Source organism: Trachurus japonicus, chromosome 9 (genome assembly GCF_045865225.1).
Source record: "Trachurus japonicus isolate A0001 chromosome 9, Traja_1.0".
Lineage (NCBI taxonomy): Eukaryota > Metazoa > Chordata > Actinopteri > Carangiformes > Carangidae > Trachurus > Trachurus japonicus.
In genome coordinates this window covers 9,239,388-9,258,985 of record NC_140915.1, presented here as the reverse complement: position 1 = coordinate 9,258,985, position 19,598 = coordinate 9,239,388, and the positions used below count along the sequence as shown (strand labels likewise).

The 19,598-nt window shown below is 38.3% G+C and overlaps 1 protein-coding gene across 1 annotated transcript in view; it reads right to left on the bottom strand.

The window, feature by feature from the left end:
• The window catches only part of LOC146980959 (uncharacterized), a 29,405-nt gene extending 11,130 nt beyond the window's left edge, over positions 1-18,275 (bottom strand). The window contains 7 exon segments of the mRNA XM_085788044.1: positions 2,576-3,019; positions 3,385-3,834; positions 5,536-5,790; positions 5,920-7,284; positions 7,286-7,544; positions 7,722-8,129; positions 18,064-18,275. Coding sequence (XP_085644170.1) covers positions 2,576-3,019; positions 3,385-3,834; positions 5,536-5,790; positions 5,920-7,284; positions 7,286-7,544; positions 7,722-8,112 — 3,164 coding nt within the window. The 5' untranslated portion in view covers positions 8,113-8,129; positions 18,064-18,275.
• Between the last annotated feature and the right edge of the window lie 1,323 nt (positions 18,276-19,598).

The following is a 19,598-nucleotide window of genomic DNA, read 5'->3' as shown; positions in this document are numbered from 1 at the left end:
CTATATAGTTGGACAACTTAGAACCATGTGAAATAGTTGAAAAATAGCATAATATGGGACCTTTAATTCTCGCTGCAGTGCTGTTATTACGTTACTTTTCAAAGTTTTAATATTTTTTCATGTGAGAAAGTCACAGTGAAGATCCACAGTCTGTGGTCAGTTTATCCAGATACCGCCTGTTAGGAGATTTCCTCTGACGTTTTTGGAGAAGTGCAGAGCTAATGTGCTAACGTTAGCAGCTGCCGGTCTGCTGAGCTCCGGTCAACCTCTTCATCATCCCGCCCGGGAGAGAAAACGAGCGGAGTAATTTATCGGCAGGTTTTGAGAGGTTTACCGCCTTCCGGTTAAATACTTTTTAGGAGATAAATTTGATTAAATCTAACAACTGGCAGTCACATTAGTTTGTTTGAATGTAAAGTGGAGTTTCAGGTGTGTATTGGACAGGAGAGCTTCACATTGTGTTTTGTTTGTTAGAATATTTAAAAGTGGTAAAAAAAATACTCACGAGAAATAAGAGTTTATTGCATTTGAAAGGGTGTACTTGCATTGTAATGTTATGGAATATTATTATTAGCCTACATTAGTGGTTAATTTGGTCTCAAAATAATGTTGACAATAATATTGTTTATCTGCAATAATTTGTGGGACAATATCGTCCAGCAAAATGTGTTCTCGTCACAAGCCTACAGTCAGTTCAGGATATGTTAATGACAACTCAAAATGCTACCACTTTACTTGAGTTCACAGAATATCTTCATTATATTGTCATAATTGTGTTGTGACAGTCAGTTTATCCTTCATGATATGTTAATAACAAATAAAAATGCTACCACTTTACTTGAGTTTGCAGAATATCTTCATTACACTGTCATAATGGTGTCATGACAGTCAGTTTATCCTTCATGATATGTTAATAACAAATAAAAATGCTACCACTTTACTTGAGGTTGCAGAATATCTTCATTACACTGTCATAATGGTGTCATGACAGTCAGTTTTGGGTATCCTGTCAAACATCATGGTCTGTAACCTAGCACATCTATTATATCATTTTTTATTATTTATTTGGTTCATTTCGGGCATGTCAATTAGTCATCATCATCACACATCATCTCAATCCAATTAATACAATACACATGACCGAAAGGGAAAGCGGGAGAAGCAAAAGCTTATCTAGTCCCGCCCCCAATACTCACATATTCCTTTTTTCTGCATGTTACATTTTTGACTAGATAATCATTATGTCAACTTGCCATAAAAAACAAAAATAGGTGCATATTCCGTTAATGTCAAGTTGTCATGACAAAGACATTTTCTGGCAATGTCACTTTGATTAATGTCAAGTTGTCATAATCAAGACAACCCAAACAATGTCAAGTTGTCATTACAAAAACCGAATGACACTTAATGACCACAGTCATAAACGATTATGACATTTGACATAATGTTTACGACACATTCATGACTGAGTTATGACAGTGTTATGACAGTGTTATGTGAAGCTTATGAATACCTATTCAAGTAAAGTGTTACCAATTATTTTAATGGATTTTGGAATTTATATATTTTTTAATATATACGGTATATATTTCAAATCTCACGTACTCCCAGAAGTGCCTTCACGTACCCCCATTTGAGAAACACTGTTCTAATAGATTAATTCTGTTACCTGAGCTGTGAGATATAAGGCAGCCACTGCAGAAAACTCCTCACTTCACTCTCTTCACCTGACCAGCCTTTCAGCTCCACTGGTTTCTTCTCTGGTTGGAGTTTCAGCACTTCCAGGAGGATGGAGGTCTTTCTCTCTGAGAGGTTTATGGTGCAGACTGAAGGAGCTGACTGGAGAACTGACTGGAGAACTGAGTGTAATGCCGGAAGGACTCTCAGACCCGTTTTAGTCTCATGGTCCTTCACATGGGAGAAAAGATCCAGCAGCAAATAACACTGATATTCTGTATAATCATAATGCATGTATCTCTTATCCAGAAAGAATAAACTGTGTCTGCACACTGATGTTAACGTCTCCAGTATCTTCTCTCCTGTCTGATGTTCTCTCTCTGCTGCTGCACAGATCAGATTCCCAAACAACTTGACTCCATCAGAGACGTCAAACTCTTCAGAGAAACTGGAATAGAAGAAAACATTGAATGAAGACGTTAGTATCAGTAACAGAGACACACAACACTGACATACAGGGAGTGGAGCTGCTAAAAGTCACTAAACAGCTGCTAATGAGCAAAACACAGTCACATCAATCAGCCTGAAACTCAACTAACAACCACTTTTACTGACCAACTTCACGACATGTTGAAGGAACCAGGAGTGTCAGACAACAGTGTCCAATCCTCCAATCACTGATTAATCAATTAGCTCCAAAGCCTGAAATACTGGACCTCCATTTACAACATCCATCATTCTGTTCAACTCTTTACAGATCAATAAAGTTGTAGTGAAGCATCATCAGGATTCACACATTTACTGTCACTTAGTGATGATCTGTTGTTTAATTTGAATAAAGCAAAAAAGAATAAACAAACAAATAAAGTTCAATCTTCTAATAGATTAATTCTGTTACCTGAGCTGTGAGATATAAGGCAGACACTGCAGAAAACTCCTCACTTCACTCTCTTCACCTGACCAGCCTGTCAGCTCCACTGGTTTCTTCTCTGGTTGGAGTTTCAGCACTTCCAGGAGGATGGAGGTCTTTCTCTCTGAGAGGTTAATGATCCAGACTGAAGGAGCTGACTGGAGAACTGAGTGTAATGCTGGAAGGACTCTCAGACCTGTTTTAGTTTCATGGTCCTTCACATGGGAGAAAAGATCCAGTAGGAAAGTACACTGATATTTTATATCATCAGCATCCATGTCTCTGTCACTCAGAGGGAATGATCTGTATCTGCACACTGATGCTAACGTCTTCAGCATCTTCTCTCCTGTCTGATGTTCTCTCTCTGCTGCTGCACAGAACAGATTCACAAACAACTGGACTTCCTCAGAGGCTTTAAACCTGTGACAGAAACTGGAAGAGAAGAAAACATTGAATGAAGACGTCAGTATCAGAAACAGAGACACACAACACTGACATACAGGGAGTGGAGCTGCTGAAAGTCACTAAACAGCTGCTAATGAGCGAAACACAGTCACATCAATCAGCCTGAACCTCAACTAACAACCACTTTTACTGACCAACTTCACTACATGTTGAAGGAACCAGGAATGTCAGACAACAGTGGTGGATCCTCCAATCACTGATCAATCAATTAGCTCCAAAGCCTGAAATACTGGACCTCCATTTACAACATCCATCACTCTGTTCAACTCTTTACAGATCAATACCAGCTCCACTCATGGAAACTGAAGTCATGTTTAGTACAGTACATTTACCTGAGCTGTGAGATATAAGGCAGACACTGCAGCAAACTCCTCACTTCACTCTCTTCACCTGACCAGTATGTCAGCTCCACTGGTTTCTTCTCTGGTTGGAGTTTCAGCACTTCCAGGAGGATGGAGGTCTTTCTCTCTGAGAGGTTTATGGTCCAGACTGGAGGAGCTAACTGGAGAACTGAGTGTAATGCTGGAAGGACTCTCACACCTGTTTTAGTCTCATGTTCCTTCACATGGGAGAAAAGATCCAACAAGAAACTACACTGATATCTCCTCTTAAAATAATCATTCATGTCTCTGTCACTAAGAGGGAGCGTTTCATATCTGTACACTGATGTTAACATCTCCAGTATCTTCTCTCCTGTCTGATGTTCTCTCTCTGCTGCTGCACAGATCAGACTCCCATAGACAGTGGTCTCTCCAGAAGGATCTGAGGACTGAGGCACAAAACTAAAACGACAAACACAAGAAACAGAAACAGAAATAGAAATAAATAAGTGAGATGTTTTCAAACCAAAATATCAAACATGATTGTACAGGGCCCTATTTACATTGATTTGCAAATTTAAATGGGGGCGTGGACAGGGAAGAGTTTGGCACTTCTACAGTTCCATGTTGATTGGGATGTACAAAAAAGTGCTTGGATCCATACACACACACACTTTGATACATCTGACTTTTTTTTGTGCAAATGACAGTTTCTGCTATTTTCTACTTTAGCATTCGCCATGTTTCAGTGGGAAATCCAAACAAGTCTTTGTACATGAGGCCCCGGGTCTGGTCTTAAGCTGGTTGACACCATTTTAGGTAGGAACTAGGAAGCAGAGCTTCTGCCTTAAACCTGCCAGCAGCTTCCAGTGCACACCTAGCTGCCCAGTGGCAGGTCTTGAGGTGGTGAGACTGGCTTGATCCTCACCCTCCCGGACAAATGTTGTTGCCGGCCAGCTGGATGGTGGAGGAGGAACGGCGTTAAAACTCGACCATTGGCCAATGGTCACCATACCACTGGCTAAGGTTTCTGGGAAATGGCAGGACATTGTAGGCAACCTTGATGGTGAAGCTTGTTCTGAATGCCTCCATCTACCAAATTTCCTCCCAGGAGATCTTCCTCTTCTTCTCACCTTCCCGAGTCATCCACTGCCCTTGCCTTGACTGAGTAACAGCTTTTGCACACTGTTCTGCTTCCTCTTGCTGGCGCATCTCCTGAACCACCAGCTTGTGTCTTTGAGATGGTATATCCTTGTTCCAGGCAGGTGTGCTGGCCCCAAGGCCAAGACCACTCCTCCCATTCTGCACACGTCCCATGATGTCTCTGTGCTTGAGTGCTGCATTTGTCTACTCTGTTGCTTCCCATGGGGTCCACTTCCTCCAAGTAGTGAAGCTGGGGGCAGCGTTAGTCTTAATCACTGACCTCCGACCACCCACTGAGATGCATAATTGATCACTTCCATGGCCATGATGAAGGCTAGTAGGGAGATGGTACACCCAGTCATGATTCCCACTTCAACATGTTCCCATGCTGTGGTGTACTTGGCTGTCACGTAGAGCTGTACATCCTGGAAGTAGGCCTTGACAAGGCGTGTTAGGGCTGCTGGGACCTGGAAGAAGTCGAAACTGGTCCAAAAGAGGTTGTGGGGGGCTGAGCCAAGATCCATGAAGACCACATGAAGATTCTGTTTCTTCCTTCTTGGCAGCTGGGATCTGATGCCAGAGGTGCTAGCATGCTCTAAACAACTGGAGAAGCCTGAGATGCTTGCTTTCTGGATTAATGTGTCAATCAGCTGGTTTCTCTGCAGGTATCCCACCAGCCTGTGAGCAACCACACTGAAGAAAATTTTTCCCTCAACATTTAGAAAGCTGATCTGGCCATTGGTGTTTGGATATGGATTCCTCCAGTATCTCCTTATTTATCCATACCACCTTCATAAGCCTCCAGAGGAATCACAGGACAATAAGACTGCAGGCGAATCTGATTCAAATCAGATTTTTAGGGCTGACTGTCCACACTGTCATTAGTGTCCACATGGGATTTGGCTCTGTTCAGACTGGGCCACATTATTGACCTATCTGACTCTTTCATTTAACACTCGTGTTTTCATTCAGTGATAAAAATTAAGATGTTTGTAATAGACAGAAACAAAGACCTCATACCTGAGAGTCCTAATGTAGGGCAAAGCCTCTGAGAGGAACAGACACAGTCTATGATAGACAGGATCTGGTTTCTCGCAGTAGAAGTAGACATCAATCTTTGTCTCAGCCTTTTGCAGGACATTTAACGCTCTTTGAAACAGCTGCTTTGTACCCTCAACTGGAAGGTGCAGCTGATCCCCTGTAGGGACAGGTAAGATGACATGGTCCAACTGCCCTTCACTGAGAAGGATCAGTTTCCACAGCAGCAGGTCACACCTACAATTAGAGCAAGGACACACTGTAAGAGCAAAGTACAACATTAAAAAAGTAATGGATGTCCTGTACAAGTAGAAATGTAGAGACCTGAGCAGCTGTTGGACACTCAGAGCTCATGCTCACCCCTACCATTGGACATTTTGAAGGCATCCAAAAAGTCGTCTCAGTCCTGGTTCTGATATCATGGTGTCTTCAAGGTTCAGCTGTATTTTATTCTCCTTGGACTGAGTGGCCACATAGGCCACAGCACAGCAGGAGTCCGGGTCCAGACTCAGTCCACTGAGGTCCAGGCAGTAGTCCAGTTTGTCCAGAAGGTAGACGCATGCTTCAGGACACTGGGACTCATACAAGCACTGACATAAGAACAGTATGTCCACATCAGACCCACTGTCCTCAGCATCAGACTTGTCGGGCTCACACAGACTTTGATGAAATGTGGTAATCATTTCTTTAAAGAACCAGTCAGACGTATTCTTGAGCTCCTCAGCTGGAATCAGACACTCCATCAAACTCGGTTCCTTCTTATTCAACAACCTGCACATGAAAGGGATCAGATACTTCATGTGTTTCTTCTCTTTGGTCAGGCATTGCTGAAGAACTTCCCTGATTTTACCTGGCTGCTTGAAAAGCCACAGTGCAGCAAAAAACTCCTGCATGGTGTAATGGAGAAATGCATATGTGTTTTTTGTCTGAGTGGGACAGACTCTGATAACAAGTTGTCTCAGGAAGGAGAGGACACAGTTGTCTGTGCAGGGAACATCTGTCAAGTTCACAGTTCTTCCTTCAGTTGCATGAAAAGCAGCCTCAGCCAGAGAGAGGATTTCACTCGCTGTGTCTCTGATGTGGAGATCCAGATGCTTGGTTTTTATTAGTTTATTGTTGTTCTTTTGAAGACAAAAACGAACGATGTTGATGTATATTTCAGTCACAGTGCAGGGCTGTGGAGAGTCTTCTGATGAACAGCAGGCAGACACCATTAGTGCATACATTGGGACGTGACAGAGAGAGAACAGCTCCAAGTTGTCCAAGACCTTCTTGTGTTCTTCACCAAGTGTTGAGGTTAAGTATGTTTTAATGGACTGCTCACTGAAGCCTTTCACTTCTACTCTGACAGAGTCTTCAGAAAACATCTCTTCATCTTCATCATCTGGTCTGCATGTTACTATGATCTTTGCTTCAGGTAGTTTGTCTTTCTGTACAAGTCTCTTCACCACAGATGAAGACAGATCTGTGACTCCATCAAAAATGATCGTCACATTGTCAGAGTTCTTCTTTATATCATTTAAAACCTCTTCTTTGTCCTCGTCTGGTTCACTGAACAAAGTGAAAAGAAGTTCCTCCAGGCTTGTGTCCTCCATGGCTTTGGGTGTTTCTCTCATGTCAAAGTAAAACATGTAGTCCAGCACCTCATCATCTCTTTCTGCCCAGAGTTTCAACATTTCCTGTGTGACGGCCGTCTTTCCAATCCCTGCCTTACCAACCAAGACGATGTTCACTGGGGGAGATTTCTGCTTTCTTCTCAGGGATGTATGTCTTCAGCTTTTTATGGCGACTCATCTTACTTTTCTTGCTCTTCAGTTTCTTTATTTTAGATGGAGAAATATTTTCTTCTGTGTCTAATACGAGTGGCGTGTATGACAGATCAGGCTTGTTGTTTCCTGCAAAGAGATTTTTGTTTGCTGTCCAAAACTTATTTGATATTCTTCGTGCTTTCGACTTCAGCTTCGTCTGATATCTGTGGCACGGCCTGGAACCTAAGACAACATAGCACATAAAGAAATGTACAGTACTGTGAGTTTGTTGTTTTGTTTTTTTACACACTACTGATTAACAGTGGATGGACATATGCACATAGATAAAAGTGAATCAAACACAATGAGTACAACAGCGGTAAATAATGAAATGTTAATTAGAACTCATAATCAGCATACCTTGTAAATAGTTGGATGTAGTTTCTGGGTCTTCATTAAAAGAAAAGCAGCTGATCCAGTGGTGCAGGTCAAATGTCTTATCCTCAGGAGGACCTCCACTCTTTCTCTCTGATGGGATGGGTGGTCTTCCTCCGGTTCTCTTTCTCGTCGAGTCAATAATTTTCAGTAACTTGTAACAAGCTTCTTCTCCTTTCTTTTTGACTCTGTTCAGTATTTCTCTGTTTTTTTGAAAGTCAGTCTTCTCTGCCTCTATGTCTTTGACCTCTTCATCACCAAAAACCTTTAGCTCCTGCAGGTTATGTAAAATGACAGTGGGATTCTTCAGTTCCCTCACAAGTTGGGGTACGGCCTGCCTGATGTACTCTACGGCACTCTGTGATGCACAAGCCATATTGTAACTTCAATGATCTAGAAGACAAAATGTTCGAAATAAAATGTTGATTAAAATAATATTAAGTAGTTGTTGAAATCATTTACAGTAGCATAAACCTTTTTCCAGGACTGCCTAAACACTACACAGTAATTCAACATACAGTAGTCTTACAGTAGTAGGAGCGTTTCAATGTAATTTTAGATGTTATAAATTGCATTTGGTATCATTTAATTACAGAGAGCACAATAAAATATCTAATTCATTTATTTTAAAATCATTTTATACATTTGTACATCACCAGAGAAAATGCGCAATAGCTAGTGCGCAATAGTTTGCCCCTTTCAAATGAATGCAAGCTAACTTCAGAACAGTTACACTTGAGCTGCCATCTCCGTGGCTAAGGTTTGCATTTTACGTATCAGCTAAACAAGGATTTAATAAATAAATACACAGTAAGTTACTCACCAAGCCCCCAGAGTTATATAAAACATTTTAAACCAACTTTGGGGGTTTACAGAAAGCAATAAACACAAAAGACACACAAAAGTAAATTCAAACTGACCGTTGGTTGTTCGCGCTAACAGTTAGGCTAACGTTTGCTAACAGCAACTTGACATTAGCTCGGTTATCACATAACAACGAGCTTAAAATGGATGTAAATAACTCACAAAAACATTGTTTCGTTTTCTTTCAAGATAAAAGACCCTCTCCATCGCTTCCATAGCTCTGTCTTAATGTAATATCAAGGTAAACATCCCCCCCAACCCCCAAATTGATATTAACGATTATAAATATGATGACGGCAACACATCAATATCCGCCCAGATCCTTTCAAAATAAAACAATCCCATAGACCACAAAACGTGTTTGTTTAATTTAATTTAATTTAATTTATTGTTTGTCTATTTCTACTATTATTTTTTTATTTACCTGCGGAGTCTAATAATAAAGACTTGATTAATTTCAATAACCTTACACGGCTTGAATTCAGTATAAAATGGTTAATGTTTTAATAGTAGGTAGGCTAATAACAAAAGTTTAATAGCCTAGTACAACACACACACACACACACACACAGAAGAACGGCGCGGTAAAGTTGGTTTTATATTCGACATTCGCTAGTTTTTTCCTGTTTCTAACTTTAATAGCGTCATGAAAACTGCACCGATTTCATCCAGGTTGATATTATTTTGTAGAGATCAGTGAGCCACACATTTCACAGGTCTCATCAACTCACCAACCTCAGTGGCTGTGGCGAAAACTCAAAGGAACAGCGCTGAATGTCTTTCCGAGTACTGTGCGGCAGCCGGGGCGCTTAGGGACCGTCGTAAAATTGCAATGTCGGATTTTCCCCGTTTGAACAAATAAAAAAAATAACAACAACACAGAAATACTGTCATTACCACAAAGCTAAGAGTTTCACAGCATTTTATTATTCACTCATATTCAATAGCGCCACCATTTGGTCAGTTATAAGCATTTTACCTTTGGGCTGATAACATTTCTTGATTTTATTTTGAAGTAGCTCTCTGGAATTTCAACTTACAAACACCATTCCACTTCTCATTTGTTTGTAAGGTTGGTATTGATCTTTCACAACTATTATCTCCCAGAAAATCATGTAAAAAAAAAAACCCCACACAATTAGTATCCATTGACCTTATTTTATGAATATTTCTTGGTTTTATTTTGAAATAGCTCTCTGGAATTTCAACTTGCAAACACCATTCCACTTCTCATTTGTTTGTAAGGTTGGTATTGATCTTTCACAACCATTATCTCCCAGAAAATCATGTTAAAAGAAAATCCACAAACAATTAGTATCCATTTACCTTATTTTATGAATATTTCTTGATTTTATTTTGAAATAGCTCTCTGGAATTTCAACCTACAAACACCATTCTACTTCTCATTTGTTTGTAAGGTTGGTATTGATCTTTCACAACCATTATCTCCCAGAAAATCATGTAAAAAAAAACCCCACACAATTAGTATCCATTGACCTTATTTTATGAATATTTCTTGATTTTTATTTTGAAATAGCTCTCTGGAATTTCAACCTACAAACACCATTCTACTTCTCATTTGTTTGTAAGGTTGATATTGATCTTTCACAACCATTATCTCCCAGAAAATCATGTTTAAAAAGATCCCCAAACAATTAGTATCCATTGACCTTATTTTACGAATATTTCTTGATTTTATTTTGAAATAGCTCTCTGGAATTTCAACTTACAAACACCATTCTACTTCTCATTTGTTTGTAAGGTTGGTATTGATCTTTCACAACCATTATCTCCCAGAAAATCATGTAAGAAAAAATCCCCAAACAATTAGTATCCATTGACCTTATTTTATGAATATTTCTTGATTTTGTTTTGAAATAGCTCTCTGGAATTTCAACCTACAAACACCATTCTACTTCTCATTTGTTTCTAAGATTGGTATTGATCTTTCACAACCATTATCTCCCAGAAAATCATGTTAAAAGAAAATCCACAAACAATTAGTATTCATTGAACATTGTGTATGAATATTTCTTGATTTTATTTTGAAATAGCTCTCTGGAATTTCAACCTACAAACACCATTCTACTTCTCATTTGTTTGTAAGGTTGATATTGATCTTTCACAACCATTATCTCCCAGAAAATCATGTTTAAAAAGATCCCCAAACAATTAGTATCCATTGACCTTATTTTATGAATATTTCTTGATTTTATTTTGAAATAGCTCTCTGGAATTTCAACTTACAAACACCATTCTACTTCTCATTTGTTTGTAAGGTTGGTATTGATCTTTCACAACCATTATCTCCCAGAAAATCATGTAAGAAAAAATCCCCAAACAATTAGTATCCATTGACCTTATTTTATGAATATTTCTTGATTTTATTTTGAAATAGCTCTCTGGAATTTCAACCTACAAACACCATTCTACTTCTCATTTGTTTGTAAGGTTGGTATTGATCTTTCACAACCATTATCTCCCAGAAAATCATGTAAAAAAAAAAACCCCACACAATTAGTATCCATTGACCTTATTTTATGAATATTTCTTGATTTTTATTTTGAAATAGCTCTCTGGAATTTCAACCTACAAACACCATTCTACTTCTCATTTGTTTGTAAGGTTGATATTGATCTTTCACAACCATTATCTCCCAGAAAATCATGTTTAAAAAGATCCCCAAACAATTAGTATCCATTGACCTTATTTTATGAATATTTCTTGATTTTATTTTGAAATATCTCTCTGGAATTTCAACCTACAAACACCATTCTACTTCTCATTTGTTTCTAAGATTGGTATTGATCTTTCACAACCATTATCTCCCGGAAAATCATGTTAAAAGAAAGTCCACAAACAATTAGTATTCATTGAACATTGTGTATGAATATTTCTTGATTTTATTTTGAAATAGCTCTTTGGAATTTCAAACTACAAACACCATTCCACTTCTCATTTGTTTCTATGGTTGGTATTGATCTTTCACAACCATTATCTCCCAGAAAATCATGTTAAAGAAAATCCCCAAACAATTGGTATCCATTGAACATTGTGTATGAATATTTCTTGATTTTATTTTGAAATAGCTCTCTGGAATTTCAACCTACAAACACCATTCTACTTCTCATTTGTTTGTAAGGTTGGTATTGATCTTTCACAACCATTATCTCCCAGAAAATCATGTTAAAGAAAATCCCCAAACAATTGGTATCCATTGGCCTTATTTTATGAATATTTCTTGATTTTATTTTGAAATAGCTCTCTTGAATTTCAACCTACAAACACCATTCTACTTCTCATTTGTTTGTAAGGTTGGTATTGATCTTTCACAACCATTATCTCCCAGAAAATCATGTTAAAGAAAATCCCCAAACAATTGGTATCCATTGGCCTTATTTTATGAATATTTCTTGATTTTATTTTGAAATAGCTCTCTTGAATTTCAACCTACAAACACCATTCTACTTCTCATTTGTTTGTAAGGTTGGTATTGATCTTTCACAACCATTATCTCCCAGAAAATCATGTTAAAGAAAATCCCCAAACAATTGGTATCCATTGGCCTTATTTTATGAATATTTCTTGATTTTATTTTGAAATAGCTCTCTTGAATTTCAACCTACAAACACCATTCTACTTCTCATTTGTTTGTAAGGTTGGTATTGATCTTTCACAACCATTATCTCCCAGAAAATCATGTTAAAGAAAATCCCCAAACAATTGGTATCCATTGGCCTTATTTTATGAATATTTCTTGATTTTATTTTGAAATAGCTCTCTTGAATTTCAACCTACAAACACCATTCTACTTCTCATTTGTTTGTAAGGTTGGTATTGATCTTTCACAACCATTATCTCCCAGAAAATCATGTTAAAGAAAATCCCCAAACAATTGGTATCCATTGAACATTGTGTATGAATATTTCTTGATTTTATTTTGAAATAGCTCTCTGGAATTTCAACCTACAAACACCATTCTACTTCTCATTTGTTTGTAAGGTTGATATTGATCTTTCACAACCATTATCTCGCCGAAAATCATGTTTAAAAAGATCCCCAAACAATTAGTATCCATTGACCTTATTTTATGAATATTTCTTGATTTTATTTTGAAATAGCTCTCTGGAATTTCAAACTACAAACACCATTCTACTTCTCATTTGTTTGTAAGGTTGGTATTGATCTTTCACAACCATTATCTCCCAGAAAATCATGTTAAAGAAAATCCCCAAACAATTGGTATCCATTGGCCTTATTTTATGAATATTTCTTGATTTTATTTTGAAATAGCTCTCTGGAATTTCAACTTACAAACACCATTCTACTTCTCATTTGTTTCTAAGGTTGGTATTGATCTTTCACAACCATTATCTCCCGGAAAATCGAATATATAAAAAAATCCCCACACAATTAGTATCCATTGACCTTATTTTATGAATATTTCTTGATTTTATTTTGAAATAGCTCTCTGGAATTTCAACTTACAAACACCATTCCACTTCTCATTTGTTTGTAAGGTTGGTATTGATCTTTCACAACCATTATCTCCCAGAAAATCATGGGAGAATATCCTAGAAACAATTAGTATCCATTGAACATTGTGTATGATTTTATATATTTTATTTTGAAATACCTCCATCCATCCATCCATCCATCCATCCATCCATCCATCCATCCATCCATTTATTTTCTTCCGCTTCTTCCGGATCCGGGTCGCGGGGGCAGCAGTCGAAGCAGGGACCCCAAGGCGTTCCCAGGCCAGCCGAGTGACATAGTCACTCCAGCGTGTCCTGGGTCTTCCTCGGGGCCTCCTCCCGGTGGGACATGCCCGGAACACCTACTTCTCAACTGTTTGTTAGGTTGGTATTGATCTTTTACAATCATTGTCTCCCAGAAAATCATGTAAAATGTATCCCAGAAACAATTAGTATTCATCGAGCACACATACGTATTTCTTGGTTTTATTATTATTTACTCCACAGAGTTATTTCAAAATACTATCGGGGGATCACACTCCTCAGCCTCCCGGGGAAAGTCTATTCTAGGGTACTGGAGAGGAGAATTCGATCGATAGTCGAGCCTTGGATTCAGGAAGAACAATGCGGTTTTCATCCTGGCTGTGGAACGCTGGACCAGCTCTATACCTTCTGCTGAGGACTGTACGGTCCCTGTTTGGGCTGCCCTTTGTCACCGGTTCTGTTCATTATTTTTATGGACAGAATTTCTTGGTGCAGCCAAGGGCCGGAGGGGGTCGGGTTCGGGAGCCACTTGATTTCATCTCTGCTTTTTGCGGATGATGTTGTCTTGTTGGCTCTCTCGAGCCAGTGTAGCCGATGTCATATCTGGCCTTCTGCGTTGTGTTTCTCACGGGCTGCCCTAGGTGGGGTTCGATCCCACGACCTCCCGCACCGGAGGCGACGATGCTAACCTCTTCGCCAAGAGGTTGACAACCACTTGGCGGGTTGGTTAGCACGTCTTTTATGGGTGGAGTGAGTGCACATCCGTTACACCAGGACCTTCAGCATGCACTGGGGCGGTTTGCAGCCGAGTGTGAAGCAGCTGGGATGAGAATCAGCACCTCTAAGTCCGAGGCCATGGTTCTCGACCGGAAAAAGGTGGCTTGCACCCTCCAGGGCCGGGGAGAGTTCCTGCCTCAGGTGGAGGAGTTTAAGTATCTCGGGGTCTTGTTCACGAGTGAGGGGAGAATGGAGTGCGAGATCGACAGGCGGATCGGTGCGGCGGCCACAGTAATGTGGTCATTGTATCGGTCCATCGTGGTGAAGAAGGAGCTGAGCCGAAAGGCAAAGCTCTCGATTTACCGGTCGATCTACGTTCCCACCGTCACCTATGGTCATGAACTCTGGGTCATGACCGAAAGAACTGGATCCCGGATACAAGCGGCCGAAATGAGTTTCCTCCGCAGGGTGGCGGGGCGCTCCCTTAGAGATAGGGTGAGGAGCTCTGTCACCCGGGAGGAGCTCGGAGTAGAGCCGCTGCTCCTCCACATCGAGAGGAGCCAGCTGAGGTGGCTCGGGCATCTGTATAGGATGCCCCCTGGACGCCTCCTTCGTGAGGTGTTCAGGGCATGTCCCACCGGGAGGAGGCCCCGAGGAAGACCCAGGACACGCTGGAGTGACTATGTCACTCGGCTGGCCTGGGAACGCCTTGGGGTCCCTGCTTCGACTGTTGCCCCCGCGACCCGGATCCGGAAGAAGCGGAAGAAAATAAATGGATGGATGGATGGATGGATGGATGGATGGATGGATGGATGGATGGATGGATGGATGGATGGAGGTATTTCAAAATAAAATATATAAAATCATACACAATGTTCAATGGATACTAATTGTTTCTAGGATATTCTCCCATGATTTTCTGGGAGATAATGGTTGTGAAAGATCAATACCAACCTTACAAACAAATGAGAAGTGGAATGGTGTTTGTAAGTTGAAATTCCAGAGAGCTATTTCAAAATAAAATCAAGAAATATTCATAAAATAAGGTCAATGGATACTAATTGTGTGGGGATTTTTTTATATATTCGATTTTCCGGGAGATAATGGTTGTGAAAGATCAATACCAACCTTAGAAACAAATGAGAAGTAGAATGGTGTTTGTAAGTTGAAATTCCAGAGAGCTATTTCAAAATAAAATCAAGAAATATTCATAAAATAAGGCCAATGGATACCAATTGTTTGGGGATTTTCTTTAACATGATTTTCTGGGAGATAATGGTTGTGAAAGATCAATACCAACCGTACAAACAAATGAGAAGTAGAATGGTGTTTGTAGGTTGAAATTCCAGAGAGCTATTTCAAAATAAAATCTAGAAATATTCATAAAATAAGGTCAATGGATACTAATTGTTTGTGTATTTTCTTTTAACATGATTTTCTGGGAGATAATGGTTGTGAAAGATCAATACCAACCATAGAAACAAATGAGAAGTGGAATGGTGTTTGTAGTTTGAAATTCCAAAGAGCTATTTCAAAATAAAATCAAGAAATATTTATACACAATGTTCAATGAATACCAATTGTTTGTGGACTTTCTTTTAACATGATTTTCCGGGAGATAATGGTTGTGAAAGATCAATACCAACCTTACAAACAAATGAGAAGTAGAATGGTGTTTGTAGGTTGAAATTCCAGAGAGCTATTTCAAAATAAAATCAAGAAATATTCATAAAATAAGGTCAATGGATACTAATTGTGTGGGTTTTTTTTTTTTTTTTTTTTTACATGATTTTCTGGGAGATAATGGTTGTGAAAGATCAATACCAACCTTAAAAACAAATGAGAAGTGGAATGGTGTTTGTAAGTTGAAATTCCAGAGAGCTATTTCAAAATAAAATCAAGAAATATTCATAAAATAAGGTCAATGGATACTAATTGTGTGGGGATTTTTTTTAAATATACGATTTTCCGGGAGATAATGGTTGTGAAAGATCAATACCAACCTTACAAACAAATGAGAAGTGGAATGGTGTTTGTAAGTTGAAATTCCAGAGAGCTATTTCAAAATAAAATCAAGAAATATTCATAAAATAAGGTCAATGGATACTAATTGTTTGGGGATCTTTTTAAACATGATTTTCTGGGAGATAATGGTTGTGAAAGATCAATATCAACCTTACAAACAAATGAGTAGTAGAATGATGTTTGTAGGTTGAAATTCCACAGAGCTATTTCAAAATAAAATCAAGAAATATTCATAAAATAAGGTCAATGGATACCAATTGTGTGGGTTTTTTTTTTTTACATGATTTTCTGGGAGATAATGGTTGTGAAAGATCAATACCAACCTTACAAACAAATGAGAAGTGGAATGGTGTTTGTAAGTTGAAATTCCAGAGAGCTATTTCAAAATAAAATCAAGAAATATTCATAAAATAAGGTCAATGGATACTAATTGTGTGGGTTTTCTTTTTTTTTTTTACATGATTTTCTGGGAGATAATGGTTGTGAAAGATCAATACCAACCTTACAAACAAATGAGAAGTAGAATGGTGTTTGTAGTTTGAAATTCCAGAGAGCTATTTCAAAATAAAATCAAGAAATATTCATAAAATGAGGTCAATGGATACTAATTGTTTGGCGATTTTTTTAAACATGATTTTCTGGGAGATAATGGTTGTGAAAGATCAATACCAACCTTACAAACAAATGAGAAGTGGAATGGTGTTTGTAAGTTGAAATTCCAGAGAGCTATTTCAAAATAAAATCAAGAAATATTCATAAAATAAGGTCAATGGATACTAATTGTTTGTGGATTTTCTTTTAACATGATTTTCTGGGAGATAATGGTTGTGAAAGATCAATACCAACCTTACAAACAAATGAGAAGTGGAATGGTGTTTGTAAGTTGAAATTCCAGAGAGCCATTTCAAAATAAAATCAAGAAATATTCATACACAATGTTCAATGAATACTAATTGTTTGTGGATTTTCTTTTCACATGATTTTCTGGGAGATAATGGTTGTGAAAGATCAATACCAACCTTACAAACAAATGAGAAGTAGAATGGTGTTTGTAGTTTGAAATTCCAGAGAGCTATTTCAAAATAAAATCAAGAAATATTCATAAAATGAGGTCAATGGATACTAATTGTTTGGCGATTTTTTTAAACATGATTTTCTGGGAGATAATGGTTGTGAAAGATCAATACCAACCTTACAAACAAATGAGAAGTGGAATGGTGTTTGTAAGTTGAAATTCCAGAGAGCTATTTCAAAATAAAATCAAGAAATATTCATAAAATAAGGTAAATGGATACTAATTGTTTGTGGATTTTCTTTTAACATGATTTTCTGGGAGATAATGGTTGTGAAAGATCAATACCAACCTTACAAACAAATGAGAAGTGGAATGGTGTTTGTAAGTTGAAATTCCAGAGAGCCATTTCAAAATAAAATCAAGAAATGTTATCAGCCCAAAGGTAAAATGCTTGTAACTGACCAAATGGTGGCGCTATTGAATATGAGTGAATAATAAAATGCTGTGAAACTCTTAGCTTTGTGGTAATGACAGTATTTCTGTGTTGTTGTTATTTTTTTTATTTGTTCAAACGGGAAAAATCCGACATTGCAATTTTACGACGGTCCCTAAGCGCCCCGGCTGCCGCACAGTACTCGGAAAGACATTCAGCGCTGTTCCTTTGAGTTTTCGCCACAGCCACTGAGGTTGGTGAGTTGATGAGACCTGTGAAATGTGTGGCTCACTGATCTCTACAAAATAATATCAACCTGGATGAAATCGGTGCAGTTTCCATGACGCTATTAAAGTTAGAAACAGAAAAAAACTAGCGAATGTCGAATATAAAACCAATTTCACCTCGGTCAGAAGAACAAGCGATTAAGTGAGATAATAAATATAAGTCTCCAGATTGGTCATTCACGGGTCTTTTTTCTGTTAGAAGCTGTAAACTCAATCACACATGTAAAAGGCCTGGAGGTTTTACCTTTTCTGCTACCGGTAACTGTGTCCATCTCTCCCCCCGCAAAGATCCTGTTCCTCTGTGTCTCTCCTGTCTCCGTCTGAACCTGAGCACAGAGTCACGGGGAGACTCTCCGTCTCCATCCTTAAAAGTTTTAGTTCTGATGGTCTGGTTCCTTTCTGCCCGACACCGAGCTAAAGGCTAAGAGCTCCTTTGTGTTGTAGCTACTGATAACTTTTTTACTTTCACTTTTGAAATGACTCATCCAGGCGTGACACGCATAGGCCTACGTCGAAGTTCATACACTACGTAGGCTACTGTAGGTTTTTTTTTTTTTTTAGGAAGAAGTCCTCATTCAATCTAAATTGATTATTATTATTATTAGTAGTAGTAGTAGTAGGCGGCTAGTAGTAACAAAGATAGATAGATAGATAGATAGATAGATAGATAGATAGATAGATAGATAGATAGATAGATAGATAGATAGATAGATAGATAGATAGATAGATAGATAGATAGATAGATAGATAGATAGATAGATAGATAGATAGATAGATAGATAGATAGATAGACAGACAGACAGACAGACACAGAAGGGAGCACACACGCACAGTTGATCTTTTTTTTGATTACAGTATAAAAAAAATTAGTCCATTAATTCTACTTTCTAACAACAACAACAACAACCATGAACCTATTCTAAACAGAGAAAAGAAAATACACACACATACACGTTTATATACTACGTTAACATGCCGAGGCTAATCAAAACGAGTATACAAAATGTAAACACATGTACCTGACAAACAGAAAAGCTGATGGTTATGGAGAATTATTTCGCTCTTGTATTTCCAGGTGCAATTAGAGGACTTTTATTTTGAAAAAAAAAATCCCATTATTCATTATTCCAAAATAGCAATGAAAGCCAGTTGTTTCCAGCTTCAGATGTATATCTCAGAAACACCTCTGAGGTGGGAAGCAGCTTTATTGGGAAGACAGTGACGCCATGTTGGATTCCAACACAGGCCTAGTTATCAAAGAGACATTTTTGTACCATCGACAGTCAGACCTTCACCAGTGGATCGACAGCGGGCTCTGTGGGTCTTTATGGGATTTATTGACCATAGGAAAGACAAAATCAAGAATTTTAAAACGATAATTACAGATGCAGGGCTCCTTCACCACAACATAATCAAGTTAAACATGAAAATAATAAGAGTAATATTCATTTGGCCAATTTCCTAACACATAACAGAATAGCAGCAGTCCCTGTTAAAATCCTGAGTCAATTTCAATACAAAACCGGAGCTTTTGTTTACATCAATACATAAAATAAAACATAAAAAATGTCAAGTAAGTCAAAATGTTTGAGGAGATTAACAACAAACCACATAAAGACCCTGTCCCTCCAATAAAAGTTACCTGTACACATTTCAATAAACATCTTCATTAAAAGTACAATGTCTATAATGATAAAATACATAAAAAGTAAACAATACGAGTACCGTACAGACTCAGATTGAATTCACATGGTAATGCTTAACAGTCGGACAGCAGAG